Below are 16,156 nucleotides of genomic sequence, written 5' to 3'. Positions count from 1 at the left end.
TCTCTTCTGTCTGGCACGGGTCACTAAGGTCACTTGGCATCATTCGACTTCAACAGCACTTAAACGTGATGGGCGAAAGAAGATGGACAAGACAGAGAAGAAGGATAAGCGCTGGAAAGAGATTTACGGAATACATACCCTCTATTTTATCGAACTCCTCAAGCACAAGTTAATAGGGAATTTTTTTTTTAATCAATAGCCAATAATGGTTCTATTCAATTCAACAGATCTGGAAACACAAAGGTTATTAATTTCGTTTTTGTGGTCAATGGAGTTGGCGCTGGTTTTCGCAACTGGCCTTTTGCGACGTAGAATAATAGGTGGATACTAGGGATTCCTCACTCATACTCGAGAGGTAACTTTGCAGTCCACTTACGTGAGGTTAGATTCGTTATTTTTTTTCTTAATAAAAGGCCTTGAATCTCAGTGTTCTCATGTTAAACGTGATCCTGCAATTGGCGTCAAAACTTATGAAATCCCAGCATGTGATCCAACTATGAAGGTTTTCGAGATTTGTTCGGCCATGAATCGATTTGAACTTTGGATTTTTATACAATACTACGAGAGGATAGAAATTTTTCCTGATGGTACTACCCTCTCTACATCTTTCTCCACTCTAAGGCACACAAGAGACTTAGGGATCAGCAGTTTATGAAAGTTAAGCGGCCTTTGATAAGATGAAGAAACCAAAGCTACACGAGTCGTGACGCGCTACACGAAATCAGAGTAATCTGATTGTTAGCCGCCGAGAGCCTGTTACTACCCAACACGAGGTCGCTGGACACTCGCAATTAAGGGAAATTACGCAACTTTCCGCAGCATTAGCAGACCTCTGAGCCCGATTACAAGTCCCCAACTATTGTCAGATCATCAGGACTTCGGTTGAGACCAGATAATTGAGACCCAGCTTACAGAGAGACGTTACCAATGACTTGTGAAGTTTATAACCAACATCGTCAAGATTACCCATTTATTTAAATGGTGGGTAAGTGTATAATTGAATTTTGAAAGTGACACCTAATAGAAGATATTCGTACTGCAGGACAAATGTTATCCGTCATCTGCTTTATTCTCTTTACTTTGTTGATGATGGAGAAAGAGTCGTACACTCGTACGTTACTTTAGAATGTTGAAATTAAATTTTTTTATATTTTCCACATGTTCCAACTGATGCAGTGTTTATTAATTATTTTTCAATTTCCATTGTAGAGTTAAACCTGCAGACCGGCCGGCCAGCTTGCATGTCCTTCACGCTTGAAGGTCGCGGGGAACATTACGTGTAAAACTGACAATGCGGTAGTGTAGAGGTTGGGTGAGAACTGGACGTTTTGCATCATTATCAAGCAGGTACAATAGCCGCAAGGCTCAGCCATTGATGCATTCATGGCATTTCCATTTGGTATTCATTTTGATATTGGTTCTTACCCATCCCCAGCAACGTCAACCTGCAGAAGTAAAGGCAGTCCGCATGTCCTTACACTTTCGAAGGTCACGGAGATCATTACGTAAAACGTGTCATGGAGTGGTGTAGAGGTTGGGTGAGAAAGGGACGTGTTTCATCATTATCAAACAGGTACAATACCCGCAAAACTTAAGAGGTGAGGGTGATAAAAAAATCGTATAAAAAGGAGAGAGTAAAGGCCTGAGACATCAGTAGAGTGAGCATCACCGACACGGCAACAACTGCAGTGCACTACCTGTACCAACTACCTTCTTCATCGCAATACCAGTTCGCATCAATGGGTAAATATTCCGTTTCGTTCCATGGAGTTTAATGCTATTAAGTCCACTATTGACTTAAATTCAATAGCAACTGGCATATTAACCCATAATGTTTAAATATATAATTTGTCTATTTAACTATGGTGTCGTGCTGATGTTGGGTGTTGTATCGATGTCTGGGTCGACCACTGGTGTACCGATGTTTCCTTCACCAACTCCATCACCAACTGGATTGTTCATCGTTTAACCAGTTCGCAGTTATGGGTAATTTATCAATCCTTCTTTGTTCTTTAATATGCCGGTTATTGAATTTTAATATTAATATTTTTAATTGTTTAGTCAACTATAATGTCCTGCTGCTGTCTGATGTTGTATTGTTGATGGCTGGGTCGACCAATAGTGTACCAATGACTTTTGGGCACGGATACCAAACCGCAATGCCGACGCCTTATTACTACACAACAACATACGCTTCAGCCGGTTATTACACCATCAAGGCTCCAGTGAATTACACCACACCTTATGATGCCCCTAGCTACTACACCGACGCCCTGAATTATAGATATCCTTCAGTTGCTGCAAGCAGTAAGTGTGTTTCTTTTGTTCTCTATCGGTTTCAGACCTCCAGCATTTTATTTTAGTTGGCATGGGGTGAAGCCAGAAATGGAAACAGATATGGGCCCAACGGGTGTTGTTTTAATTCTCCCGTGTCTCTACACACTTAATGTTTGAAATATTTGAATAATTTTATGTGAGTGTTTGAAGTAGAGAGGGTAGGGAAAATGTTGGTTTAGGAAAAAACTGCTTTAGACTTATTTTAAGGGGAAGTTCTATCTAACAAGGCATTTAAACATGTGGGGTTTTGTGTTGGAATGTGTGTGATTTATGGGCTGCTAAACTGAAGTTTATCTTCTGCAAGAATTCTCTTGAATAGTATAATCCATGAAGTTTATTGTTGACTCTTCACTAGCACATGACCTTCTCCTTGTGCAAGGAATATTGAGTTTTTACCTGTTGAGTCATTTTTTAAATCATTCTCATTTCTCCAATGTCAATTGCTGTTTATAAAGTGAGATTTAAGACAAAACCATTTGGTGTTCATTTTGATATTGGTTGTTGACTTGTTGTAGACCTATTCCAATCCCCAGCAACGTTTACCTGCAGAAGAAAAAGGCAGTTTGCATGACTTTCACATCCGGAGGTCACGGAGATCATTACGTAAAACGTGTCTTGTAGTGGTGAAGGGTTGGGTTTCATAGTTATCAAGGAGATACAAAAGCCGCAAGGCTTAAGAGTTGAGTTAGAGTGAGAAAAAGTCGTATAAAAGGAGAGAGAAAAGGCGATAGAGATCAGTTGAGTGAGCAACTTCGACCCGGTAATAATTGCACTCTTCCAATTCTCAATGATAGATAAATGTTATTGTGTTCATTTAGTGTTTTTGTGACAATTCAAATTTTTCCTATTTGTTTGCGTGTCACTCATAATTGATTATTGATGTTGATATTTTCATTGTCTAGTTAACTTTGGCTTCGTGCTGCTGTTGAATGTTGTATCGTTTCTGGCTGACCACTGGTCCCTGGGTATGGTGGATACCAAGCCGCAACGCTGCCGTCTTACTACACAACAACATACGTACCTACCTGTTACTACACCGGGACTTCCACTTACTACATTGAAAATGCTGAATATTACACAGGGACGTATGCTACCCCAGTTTACTACACCGAGGAACCTAAGCATTACTCTGCTCCGAGCTACAACAGAGGCTCCTGTTTACTACACCACCAACGCATCTGAATGTTACATGATAATCTACGCTGCCCTTAACTACTACACTGGAACTTCGAAGTGCAACACTATCAATGTAAAACCAATTTGCAAGCAAGGGTAAATATGCTGTTTTACATAGTTTGAACTATTCCACATTTTCTTTAACGTTAATTAGTAACTGGATTTTTTATTTATTTATATTTATATTGCTGTGCTGTTGAATCTTGCATCTTTAATGCATATGACCGTTGTAGTGATGTTTCCTGGGTATGGCGGATATTAAATCACAACGTTACTGTCTTACTACGCAAAAACTTACTCAAAGACCTGTTACTACACCGGGATTTTCCAATACTACACCGAAAAGGCTGAATATTTCACATGGACAGGGATAAGGCGTCTATCCCAGTTTACTACACCGAGGAACCTAAACATTACTGTGCTTCGAACTACAACATAGGCTCCTGTTTACTACGCGACCATCGCTCCCGAGTGTTACGCTGTCCCCAACCGCTACATTGAAGCTCCGAAGTACTACACCATTGAAGGAAAACTAATTCGCATTCAAGGGTAAATATTCATTTATTTTCGAGTCGTGAATCAATTCTATATCGTTTCTAGTAGTTGATAATTTGATATTACCAGTTTTAATTCAAGTCTATTTTCGAACTGTTAATTGTTTAGATTATTATGGTGTTGTCTGTTGTTGGATGTTGTATTGTTGATGGCTGGGTCGACCACGAGTGTACCGATGTCTCCTGGGTATGGTGGATTTTAAGTACTAGTAGCTATAGAATGGTACACCACTTTACTGCCTTACTACTTAACAACATCAACATACGCAACACCTACTTACTACACTGATGCTCGTAAATACCACATCTCCAAGGCTCCAAGAATATACACGAATATCTACGCTGCTCCGAGCTACTGCACGGAAGTATCACTCTACCCCAAGTTACATCAACAAAACGTCTGAGTACTACACTGAGGATCTCAAATACTACACCACCAAAGCTACAAAGTATTATGCCACAACCAACGCTGTTCTAGCTTACTATACTGATGCTTCGAAATATTATTCTGATTATAGGCACTTCACCGAGGCTGTAGCTTATTAAACCACCAAAGCGGTCGAGTACTGAGGGGTTTAAGTACTACCCCTTAAGTCTTAACCTACTGCAGAGCAGTATGTCAACAACTGCCATAATCGTATGAAATGTTCGCAATCATGGGTGTATGTTACATTTTAATTGGAATCGTGAATTAGTATTACTGTTGTTGTAAATATGAAGAGTTATCATTTAAAACAAATGTATTATTTATTGTTCAGTATATACTGTGGTGTTGTGTTGCTGTTGAGGATGGATTCATCGTTGAAAGCTGGGTTGATCATTGGTCTACTGAGGCCCCTGGATATGACGGTGCATTACCAAAGTGGCAAAGTGCATCACCAAAGTGCCAGCAAATTACATCGAGGTTTTTAAGTACTACCTCACTAAGGCGGCGGTACCGGAATATTACACTACGCATACTGCCCCTGCTACTACACCGGTGTCCTTAACTACTACAACACCCGGCAACAATTGAACTATTCCAATTCTCAATAAAATGTATATTGTTTTGTTCTACAAAATGTTTCGAGTCCATTCAAAGTTTTCTGTTTGTTGGATTGTTACTTATAATTGATTATTGATGTTGATATTTTCATTGTCTAGTTAACTTTGGCTTCGTGCTGCTGGTGAGTGTTGTATCGTTGATGGCTGAGTCGACCACTGGTGTATCGATGTTCCCTGTGTATAGTGGTTGGCAAACTGGAATGCTACTATCTTGCTACACAACAACATACGCAATGATCAGTTACTACTCCGGGGTCCTCTATTACTCCGAAGAAAATTACACATCCTCGTATGCTACCCCACTTTACTATACCGAGGAATTGAAATGTTACTGTGTTTCGATAAACGACAGAGGTTGCTTTTTACTACACCATCAACACCCCTGAATGTCAAACTACAACCTACGCTACCCACAACTTCACTGAAGCTCCGTAGTACTACACCATCAAGTAACAACCAAATCGCAATCAAAAGTAAATATGCTGTGTTAAACTTGTTTTTTTATCTTTGGTCTTTTTCTTTTCTTTAAATGTTCTTTATGTCTGTTTTCCTTAACAACTCTTTGTCTTTATCTTTTAAGGAAAATTTAAATTGCTGCGTGTTAACTTTGTGCTGACTTAAAAGTTTGATCTTTTGTCTTTCGAGTATTCATTCAACCATGCAGTATACGACTGAGGCAACTTGATTAATATCAGGTTTGACACAATCGAGAACTGCTACATTAAACAAGCTTTCTGCGCCAAACAAATAATAACTTGCATATAACTTGCATCATGTTATTATCGCGGTAGAGAAAGCGACAGGCCCCCCCCCCTGGGGGCCATAGGAAAAATAAATGTATGTAAAAATTCTGAAAATAATTTTGTTTGCAATAAAATATTCGTTTCAAATTTTTTCGCTATAAAATTTTTTTAAAACTTCGTGTAAGGAAAATTTTTTTAATTTTTTTTTCAAAAACAAAAGTCTGGACTTAGCAGAAAAATAGATATGTTTTTCAAAAAAATATTGGCGTTGGACTTTGAATTTTATGATAGGAAATAATTTAATAATTTAAAAAAAGGAAAGTTTGAATATTTTTGGAAATGTAGAAAAAAATGGTTTGAATTTTTATTGGTGTATTTTGCAAGATCAATTATTTGTAAGTTTACATGGCACTCAGAAATATTTTCTCACAGCATGCAATTATCAGCACCAGGAAAGGTACTTAAGAGAAAATAGACATGCAATTGTGATTTATCAATCAATCTTGTATTTCAACAATCTTTCAACACATCCAGAGTAATACTTCAGAACTTTGGTGTATAAGTCGGAGCAGCGTAAGTAGTGGTGACATAGTCGGGAAAATTGCAATAAATATGAACCTCAGTTTGGTAGTAGTTTGGAGCAGGGTAATACTTAAATTCCTCGATGTAGTAGACTAGGCAGCGTACGTAGTTGTGTAATAGGCGACTTCTTCCGTGTAGTACTTGGGGGCTGCGGTGTTGTAGCTAGGTGTAGCGTAGGTCGTGGTGTAGTAGACTGGAGCATCAGTGTAGTATTTTCGTTCAACGTAGCACGAAAGAGCAGCTTTGGTGTAGAAAGTCGGGACTGCGTAATACTTGGCCGCCTCAGTTGTGGTTGTGTAGATCGGGGCAGAGTAGAAATTTACCGCTTCGGTGTAGTACTCAACCGTTTTGGAGTAATCAGCTGGAGCCTCGGTGTAGTAGGATGGGGCAGCATGCGTAGTCCTGCTCCGTCGCCTTGGTGGTGTAGTAACTCGGGGCAGAGTAATAATTCAAGGCGTCAGTATAGTGGCTCGGGTCAGCCGGGGTCAGCGTAAGTTGTGGTATAAAACTCGGGTGCTTTAGTGGTGTAGTACTTGAAAGACCTCGGTGCAGGCACTGGTCGTAGCGTAAGTTGTGTAGGAAGGCGACGGCGGTGCGGTTCGGCTTCCACCATACCAAGGAGACTTCACTACACCAGCGGTCGACCCAGCCATCAACGATACAACATCTAACAGGAGAACAACGCCATACTAAACATTAAATAAATTAACATTAATATTAAATATTAGCACACATAAATAGAAAAAAGTAGTATTGATACAAAACTCAATGTAAAGCGTGTGTAGCGTGTGTAGCGTAGGTCGTGGTGTAGTGAACTGGAGCATTAGTGTAGTATTTATGTTCAACGTAGCACGAAAGAGCAGCTTTGGTGTAGCAAGTCGGGACTGCGTCATCCTTGGCCGCCTCAGTTATGGTTGTGTAGATCGGGGCAGAGAAGTACTTAACCGCTTCGGAGTAGTACTCGACCGTTTCTGTGGAGTAATCGGCGAGAGCCTTGGTGTAGCAGCTGGGAACATAGTAGCATTTAGGAAAATCGGTACAATAAGTAGCTGAGAACAGAGTTATACCTGGGAGCCTTGGTGTAGTAGAATGGGGCAGCATGCGTAGTCCTGCTCCGTCGTCTTGGTGGTGTAGTAACTCGGGGCAGAGTAATACTTCAGGGCGTCACTGTAGTGGATCGGGGCAGCGTAAGTTGTGGTATAAAACTCGGGTGACTTAATAGTACATTACTTGTAGATCTCGGTACAGTAACTGGTCCTTGCGTAAGTTGCTTTTGAGTAGTAAGGCGACGGCGTTGCGGTTTTGTACCCACCATACCAAGAAGACATCGGTACACCAGTGGTCGGCCCAGCCATCAACGATACAACACACAACAGCTGCACGACGCCATAGTTTACTAGACAATTAATAAATTTAAACATAAATATTACATAATAACAGGCATACATAAAGAAAAAAGTAGGATTGATACCAATCTCTATATAAAAGACAGAATATTTACCCATGGATGAACTGGCAATACGGTGAAGAAGGCAGATGGTGACAGATAGGGCACAGCAGTTGTTGCCGTGTCGGAGATCCTCACTCGACTGATTTCTATCGCCTTTTCTCTCTCCTTTATATACGATTTTTTTATCACCCTCACCTCTTAAGCCTTGCGGGTATTGTACCTGTTTGGTAATGATGAAACACGTACCTTTCTCACCCAACCTCTACACCACTGGATGAGAAGTTTTTCGTAATGATCTCCGTGACCTTCGAATGTGAAGAACAGACGGACTGCCTTTTCCTTTTGCAGGTTGACGTTGCTGGGGATGGGTCTACAACAACAAATATCAAAATGAATACCAAATGGTTATATAACACATCCTGTTCTCACCCAACCTCTCACCACTGCATGACAAGTATTACGTGCCTTTCCTTCTGCAAATTTACGTTGCGGGGGATTGGAATGGGTCTACAAGAACCAATATAAAATTAATACCAAATGATTAAGGCTTAAAACTCACTTTATACCAATTGACATTTGAGTCATTTAACTCGTTTCTTCGGTGAATGAATAAATCTTCCATTTCAAATCGTTGAAGGACAGTCGGCTTTTTTGAAAATATTCCACTCCAATCTATCTAAGTTTCAAACACACGATCAATATATATTCATTTCATGATGTGCACACAGTTGAGCCTTGTTAGAAACCTCTTTTCTCGGTCATTAAGTTCTCAATATCTGCCAAAAGGTTAATACTGGAACATTCCTTGTACTCAGTCCCATGAGAAACATCGGAAGAACTAGACAGGAGTGGAATCATGATTATAATAATACTTTGTCCTTTGGTTACATTTAGAGGCCAGTATCGAGCAGTCCGACTGATTGTGAACACTGAACTACACTGGAAAGAGGTTTTGTCACGCATCATTCGTACCAGACGTGAGTGCGATCGACGCAAAGCCAAGAATCTCCAGAACATCTCACTTTAAAAACGAAGAAAATTAAATATCTTGTCCAATTGTTGGAGAAACAGCTAAACTTACCTTATTCTTCAGACTGATGGGATTCTGGATAGGAAAAATAAACAAACCAACTGAATATTTCTGGCGAGTGTGTAGCAGTACTGATGAAGAGCATCACATCTTTGTGATGTTGAGTACCGTTTCAAAATAGCCATAGCATATCATTTTATAGGAAATTTACGCACTTTATACCGGCTGTTGCCAATCGTCATTTCTATGGAATTCAAGTCAAGAGTTAGCGGAAATTATACTTCTTAGAATAATTATTTTTCTCAATTCTGTTCGGATAAGTGAATTTAAACAATGCCTCGCCCTATCCCTTCGGGAAATTTTGTACTGGAACTGCACCGGAAATATGATATAGCACTTGAACTATCGAGCTGAAATGAACTAGATTTCAGAATTTCTCGTGAAAATTGGGGTTGGGAAAGACTTATTCATAAACAAATTTCAATGTTTTTAAATTGTCCAAATCATTCAAATTGATCTACTCAACAATTGCTTAAAAAGCACACAAACACACAAACTATTCTAGAAGCGCAAGAAATTGGAAACAACGAAGAAGAGATCTCTATGACAACCACGGTTGATTTCTTCAATTTTTCGATCTTACGCGATTAACGATTTCCTTTTGCGTATTCGTAGAAAATCTGAGGCATGTACTGTACGTGATTTGAAAATTTGTTACACGTGGATTTGTAACGCGCAGTACGCCAGTACGGCATGAAATATCGAGGTGATTCTTCAAGTAGCTGAAATGTCTCCTCTCAAATCCCGCGCACCCGCGGCTTCAGCAGTCGTCTATATAATCCAATAGCTACAACCTCAACTCCGGAGGTATATTTGTCCTTCAACATAAATAATTGGTCGTGGACCTACATTTCCAACAAGAGGCGTAGTACACGAAGGCAGTATACGTCCGGTTGCTTCTTCACTGCAGACGTCAGTCACAGTTTGATCGCTCTTTCTCTTACAAGTATACCATAAGGGGATCAAATCACACAGTTTATATTTATACTTCAATAATTATTCGTTTGTATAATTAACAGTTTGGTCAAAAAGAATAGTCTGCCCAACCGCATAGAGTAAGTCTACGGCACTGCGTCAATCTAACAGAAACATTCCCATAAACGAATAAACGATGTACTTCTAGTACTACGGTCGGCTTATAGATTTGAAGTTACCAGCTTACACGATATAACGACAGCTTGTTTGCTTGCTATACAACCCAGTTTGCAGTTGGCAATAGCGGTTACTACCCATTTTACCGTTTCAGCGATGGCTAAACTTTGGGTGAAATTGCTGGTAACTTATTGCATTTGTTTTGTTTGTCAACTTTCGTCATCGACCACTGATTCCACCATGGCAATGGAGAAAAAGTTGTCAGAATTCAGCAAGAAACATCTTGTTGCTCTCATTTCAGAGGTAGGCAATAATAACAAAAATAAACATGCAAGATAACATTTCTTTGTAAAAGTAAAAAATTTTAATTTTAATTGGCGAGAAAGTATCCGGTATCACTAAAGATTCAAAGGAATGCGACTGGTCATGTGATTCAAATAAAGGGCGTTTCATCTCTGATTTTAGATTGGCTATCTCGTCGATACCAATTTGAGTGAGTAAAACAAATTAAAGAACAATATCTAATTTCTATTGTTGTCTATACGATGTGTTATCATTATTTTTATTCGTGTAATCAATTAATTAATATTACGACCGCAGAACATTGGAATACCGTTTTAAGATAACGCGTTACCTTCTATAAATTGAGTTGTGGTTCAATTATTTTAGCTACTCTATCCTTGATGTCAATGTAACAACCCTAGAAGATGGAGGACCGAAATTACCCGGAATAATTAGTTACGCAACTAGGGGAGTAAGTAAATGACCCATCCGATAGATGCGGGAAAACACAATAAATGAAATCAATAATGTCCAGCTCTTCTCAAAGTTGCTTCATTGCAATACGCTTTTATATTTAGGAATGCGATGTCATTCTCGCAGTCATACGGCAAACATCGGAACGTTTACGTCTTGTAGAACTCGTTCACCCCTGGATGTACGCGTCGATGGCCTTTATGATCCCAATGCCTGAGGTTTCACAGAATAACGTTGACGCCGTCGTCAAGCCATTTCAATTCTGGGTTCGTTATTGATAACAATTAAATTTGTATTGCCTATCGATTTTCATCGTGAACCTTGGACATTTCTTCCCTTTTCCCTGTTTTCTTACAATCATGCTCCCCGTGCGCATTCTGTAACGATGTCAGGTTTGGATGGCTTTAATTTTTGCTACGACGTCCGTCATTGCTACCCTATCGTGTTTCAATCGATTGTTTCAATCGAAGGATCGATCCGTCATTAAAGAGAAGAACATCGGAATACTTCCCACAGTTGGGGTGATAGAAAACATTAGCATCTACATGTACGTAGTGGGAACACTTTTAAATCAAGGTAAAAATTCCTTCAAGATCGTAATTCCAAGCGTAATTTCAAGTAAAAGGCAAAGATGATTGTAAATTAATATGAATATAAAATCAAGTCGTCTTAATTTTCGTTATTATAGGTGGATACATGCCAAGCAAATTTACTCCGATCCGACTAGTGGTAGGAACCTGGTGTCTTCTGACACTAGTTATGCTCAATGTCTACAACGGAGTTCTCATTTCCTACGTAACGGAAACGGGTCGACCACAACCGCTCATCACTTCGTTCTATGACGTTCCGCATGACTCAAATATCCTCCTGGTTGTTGACAAAGGGCTTGCCCCCGATATTGTGATTTCGGTAGGAGTTTTATGCTTTAAAAAACAAATAGTGCAACTATATTTCTAAAGTTTGAGTTTGACCACTTTGCAGTCGTCACAACAAGGATTGTACAAGGCAATGAAGGACAAGTTGGCAGCACATCCCAATTCGAGATGTCTCTCCACTCAGCAATGTGTCGATCTAGTAAAATCTTTGCCGGCTCAACACGTGTATCTAAGTGTAAGAGACAAAATCCAACCTTGTATTTAAAATAGTATGCGAATCAACGTAGTATATCATAACAATAAAATACTATTGATGAGCAGTCTGCAATAGGATTAAAAGCCGCCATAAGAAAGGATTACATGGAAACGCGGCAGTGCAAACTGACTATAGCTGGAGAAGCGCCATATATGAAGCAGGCCGCAGGTTGGGGACTAGCTAAAAACAGCCCTTATCTGGAGGAATTCAATCGAGGGTAATTTCTAGTATTGTGAATATCCTATGGTGTTGCGATGAGTATCATATTTTTTTATTTTTATTTTTTTTGCAGAACCACGCGTCTTTTTGAATTAGGATTACTATCTTTGTGGCAGAACTGGTATGAGCCAAATTCTAAGCCTTGCTATGACGACAGGAAAAATGGTGGTGAAAACAAGAACAAGGAAAAGTCCCTGGTTCGGTTATCTTTGACCAATTTGACAGGGGCATTTGCTGCTTTAGCTATTGGATGTGCCTTGTCCATCCTAACTTTCTTAGGAGAATTGATAATTTCCCACGGAAAAAATAACTGTACTTTGGGGAATTGAATTTCAACCTGAAAAGTAAAGACATACGTAGTACACGTCCTGATACATTAATTCGTATCTTAACCTAACATAACTATCACTCTGATTCAAGCACGCTAAAAACTTTACTTCATAAAAATCACAAATTTCAGTGCTTAATTCTTTATACAATTATAACGTCAATGTTAACACGCAATGAGAAAAATGCAATAGGAAATCAACAAGCCCTTCGACCGAAAAATTGGAGAAATCGACAACCGAGATAAATTGAAGTGTCACTCACTCTGCGCGTCTAAATATTTTGTATTTGAACTCCGAGAGGTTTGCTGTTGGCTATGATAACATCTCGTGTTATTTTTAGATTCCTATTACCTACTGATTGTTTTTTTCTTTATTTATGAAACATACTGTGTATCAAACGGGCATTTTGTTTCGTGAATTTAGAGTGTAGTAATTGCCGAATTTCACTTATTTAGTTGTAAATGGTCTCACGAAATAAATAGACAGAATCAAATATGATGGGCTACGCCAAGCGACGCCAAGTTCAGATTTTGATATTGTAACATGCTGGGTAATCAAAAAATCCATGCCATGGAAGCACAGGATGTTAACAAAATGGGACGCTACTTTTAAATTCCATTAATCGTTATTGAGATAATTTGCTACTCCTTGCGCACGGGACAAATCGATCCAAATCGTTCCCTTTGAGAAAGTGCAAAATGACTCTACTTCTGACACTACCAGTACTTCGAGTTTGAGTTTTGAGCGCGAATGGAGCTGCTAAAAGTAGACAAGGGCCTATTGAATTATAAGTAAGTGAATCTCGACTTACCGAAAAGCAGTCACAATACAAAACAAACACAATAGTTCCAGGTCCAGTTGTACGTTGTGTCCCGCCATCTACACACGCCTTTTACACGCCCCCCCCCCATCATATTACACAGAAAAACAAACAAAATAGAGTCACTGCTGCAAATATTTTGACACAGATCGCATAATTAAAAAAAAAACACACACACAAAACAAAAAAATCCAGGACGTGAAGAAACGCAGTTTCTCCCTTGTCAGCGAAATAAACGGTTCTGTCAGTTTTGTTCTGAAATTTGGGGATGCAACTAGAATAAGGAAGGGTTGGCAAAAATCGTCCTTTCCAAAGGTGCAATTAATAGGCTACCCGCCCTCTACTTCCCACAAAAAACGTTTGAATTTTTTTTTTTTTTTTTGTCCAGTCCAGACGACACACATAACTTTCAATACATTTAAGTAAAAAACAAAATAAACCATTTCCACAAAATTAGCTCAAAAGTCAAAACCAAAAAAATACTTTAGTGGCGCCGTGTTGCGGATTATTTTGCGGGATCCATCTTTTCTCTTCTTCACATCACATTCAAGCATTGGCCGTATTAGTTACAGGTATCGTTCAACGCAAGCAGACATAACAAAAATCCTTTTCCTCACTTTCGTCACCTGTTCTCAGTTTATTGTAAAATGGACAGCAAGGAGCTCTTAAGATACCAGGTATTTATTCTGTGCCCACTCGTTTACCGTAATCAATTAGCAAAATTCCATTGTGTTTATTCTGGATCCGTTCATTCGAATAGATGGCTCAAGCTGCTGAGAAACGTGAATTGACAGTGAGGAAGCCGAACGATAAGATCCCTCTAATTGCCTCGTTCAAAGCTCTCGAGTTGAATTTAAACTGGCAAGTAGAAAACGTTCGTAAAGGTGTTGGTGTTCTTTCCGGCTGGATGAATTGCCAACGGTTTCCTCAAACTTTCCAGTTCGGTCTCCGGTATAACGAAGACGTTGCAACCGTATCACTTACCATTTTAAATTTGCATCACCTTGGCTTGAGAGTGGCACTGGTCCGACTAACATGCAACGACGGAAAACCTCAGTTAATGAAGAGAAAGAACTCTGAAAAGCGAGCCAGCAAATTGGATCTATTCACCGAAAATTTTAGGGATTTAGAGAGTGTTTGCCGTTTTACTTGCCGAGTCTACCTTGAAGGTGTTGTGGACACTTACGTCCACCAACAGTACGATAAACTTTTAGACGATCAGCTCTGGTATTACGCTCAAAATGGTTGCTGGACCGATTTGAAATTTTCCATCGGCGAAAAGGTCTTCAACGCCCACAAGTATATCATCTGTGCACGAAGTTCTCGCCTAGCCGCCGAATTCGGTAATAGTGACAGCATCCGCTTGTCAGATGATTTGGAGCCAGAAACTTTCAAGTGCTTTCTCCAGTTTATTTATACTGGGAGATTGATGTTGCTTCAGTTCAAAACGACGGTTTGTGATCAGCTGTTGTCGTTGGCCGACAAGTATGGAGTGGAGACACTCAAACAATTGTGTCTGACAGACCTAGAAAAGCTGACGACCAAGACCTTTCCCGAGCATTTCATGTCGACGAAACCTCCAACAACTCCGACTGGCATGGCGGAACCTTTCGAGATCGACCTGTGGCCAAAGTAGTATAAAATTAGATCAAAAGTTTTAAAGCAAATAAATAATACCTCTTCTCGTTTACAGATCAGAAATTAGCATCCAACCCGACTCTACCGAAATCCGTTTTTCCTGGGATATTAGTCACTTACCAGAGGACAAATTGATTAGAGTCGTCAACTTCAATCACCAAGAGGCGTTTCAAGTCTGCTTCCGGTCCGGATGCGAGTTAGAAGAAGGCAAGCAGAATCCCGCATTGTTTATCTTCAGCAAACAGTGGCTCGAAGGTGGACTGGATGTGATCGATATTGTAATTGTTATCAAGACGAAATCTTCAATCGACGGTAAAACCTCGAACAGCAAACGGATTCCCGCCAGCCAGTGGAAAAAGGTGGCTAATCGCGAGCCGGCCATGGCTATTTTCTCGGTCGATCTTCCAAATTCGCTACAAGCTCCTTTTACCATAATTTTCATGATCGATGTTTCTTGTAAAAACGTTAGAAATTATTCTTATCAGTCAAGAGATATCAACTATGCAGACAATCTGTGGTCAGCTTCGATTGATGGCCGTTTGACCGATGTTGAATTCATGGTTGGTGGACGAACTTTCAAAGCCCACAAGGCTTTATTGGCCGCCCGTTCTCCGTTTTTCATGGAATTTTTCAACTCAAATGGTATGAGAGAATCGGGTAGCAAACGTGTGGCGCTGGATGACCTCGATTCGCCCACCTTTGAAGAAATCCTCTATTTCATTTACACTGGATTGCTGCGAGTATCCGCTTGTGATCCGAAGCTCTTCATAGCCGCCGATAAATACCAAATTGAAACTTTAAAATACCTGTGCGAAAACCAGGTTAGGCATCGTGACCGCAGACATCAAGATTTATTTTCGTTTTTACCCATGATTGCTTAAGAGTTGCCTTTGTCGCCTTTATGTCGAAATTTTAAAACGCATTGATTTGTTCGTAGCGAGGGGAAAAATATCACGGATGAAGTTATGCATTATGCACAGAGTAATTTTTTTACAGGGAAAAATAATCATCGGTTTTGGTATTGAAAAAAAGCGGGGCCGGCAAACATTAAAAAAAACCTGTTCTATATCGCCCATCGTTAAGTGAAATGTTGAAAGACCTACTGAACTGTATGGTTGTTTTCAATTATAAATGGGGAATCAATTTCTTTTTTCAAAAATATCCAATAAATCTAGTGGGCCTAGAAATCTTAAAT

The 16,156-nt window shown here is 39.7% G+C and overlaps 2 protein-coding genes and 1 long non-coding RNA gene across 7 annotated transcripts; 2 read left to right on the top strand and 1 right to left on the bottom strand.

The window, feature by feature from the left end:
- The first annotated feature begins 1,828 nt into the window (after window positions 1-1,828).
- Window positions 1,829-5,961, top strand: LOC124311359. Of its 5 annotated transcripts, XR_006909801.1 has the most exons (9): window positions 1,830-1,986; window positions 2,062-2,307; window positions 2,853-2,923; window positions 3,240-3,609; window positions 3,747-4,062; window positions 4,177-4,516; window positions 4,586-4,727; window positions 4,826-5,105; window positions 5,211-5,961. XR_006909801.1 is itself a non-coding variant. In XM_046775816.1 (7 exons), the coding sequence occupies exons 1-5, from the start codon at window positions 1,983-1,985 to the stop codon at window positions 4,012-4,014; spliced, it is 795 nt and encodes a 264-aa protein (XP_046631772.1). In that variant the 5' UTR covers window positions 1,831-1,982; the 3' UTR covers window positions 4,015-4,064; window positions 4,830-5,105; window positions 5,211-5,961. The 5 variants fall into 5 exon arrangements, 2 of the variants coding, with proteins under 2 accessions (XP_046631772.1, XP_046631773.1); XR_006909802.1 differs by lacking the exon at window positions 2,853-2,923 and having other exon boundaries at window positions 1,829-1,986; window positions 4,150-4,516; XR_006909800.1 differs by lacking the exon at window positions 2,853-2,923 and having other exon boundaries at window positions 1,832-1,986.
- A 1,380-nt stretch (window positions 5,962-7,341) lies between these two features.
- On the bottom strand, window positions 7,342-7,825 carry LOC124311626. Its single transcript, XR_006910040.1, has 2 exons — window positions 7,504-7,825; window positions 7,342-7,442 (listed from the first exon to the last, which is right to left on the bottom strand). It is a non-coding gene; the product is annotated as an uncharacterized LOC124311626 (long non-coding RNA).
- Window positions 7,826-13,890: 6,065 nt separating this feature from the next.
- LOC124311079 lies at window positions 13,891-15,984 on the top strand. Its single transcript, XM_046775368.1, has 3 exons — window positions 13,891-14,000; window positions 14,084-14,955; window positions 15,017-15,984. Exons 1-3 carry the CDS (start codon window positions 13,971-13,973, stop codon window positions 15,840-15,842), a joined length of 1,728 nt encoding a protein of 575 aa, XP_046631324.1. The 5' UTR covers window positions 13,891-13,970; the 3' UTR covers window positions 15,843-15,984.
- Window positions 15,985-16,156: the final 172 nt, after the last annotated feature.

The sequence above is a fragment of the Daphnia pulicaria genome, chromosome 8 (assembly GCF_021234035.1).
Source record: "Daphnia pulicaria isolate SC F1-1A chromosome 8, SC_F0-13Bv2, whole genome shotgun sequence".
Lineage (NCBI taxonomy): Eukaryota > Metazoa > Arthropoda > Branchiopoda > Diplostraca > Daphniidae > Daphnia > Daphnia pulicaria.
Note: the sequence above shows the minus strand (reverse complement) of the source record. Positions and strands in the feature narration are given on the sequence as shown.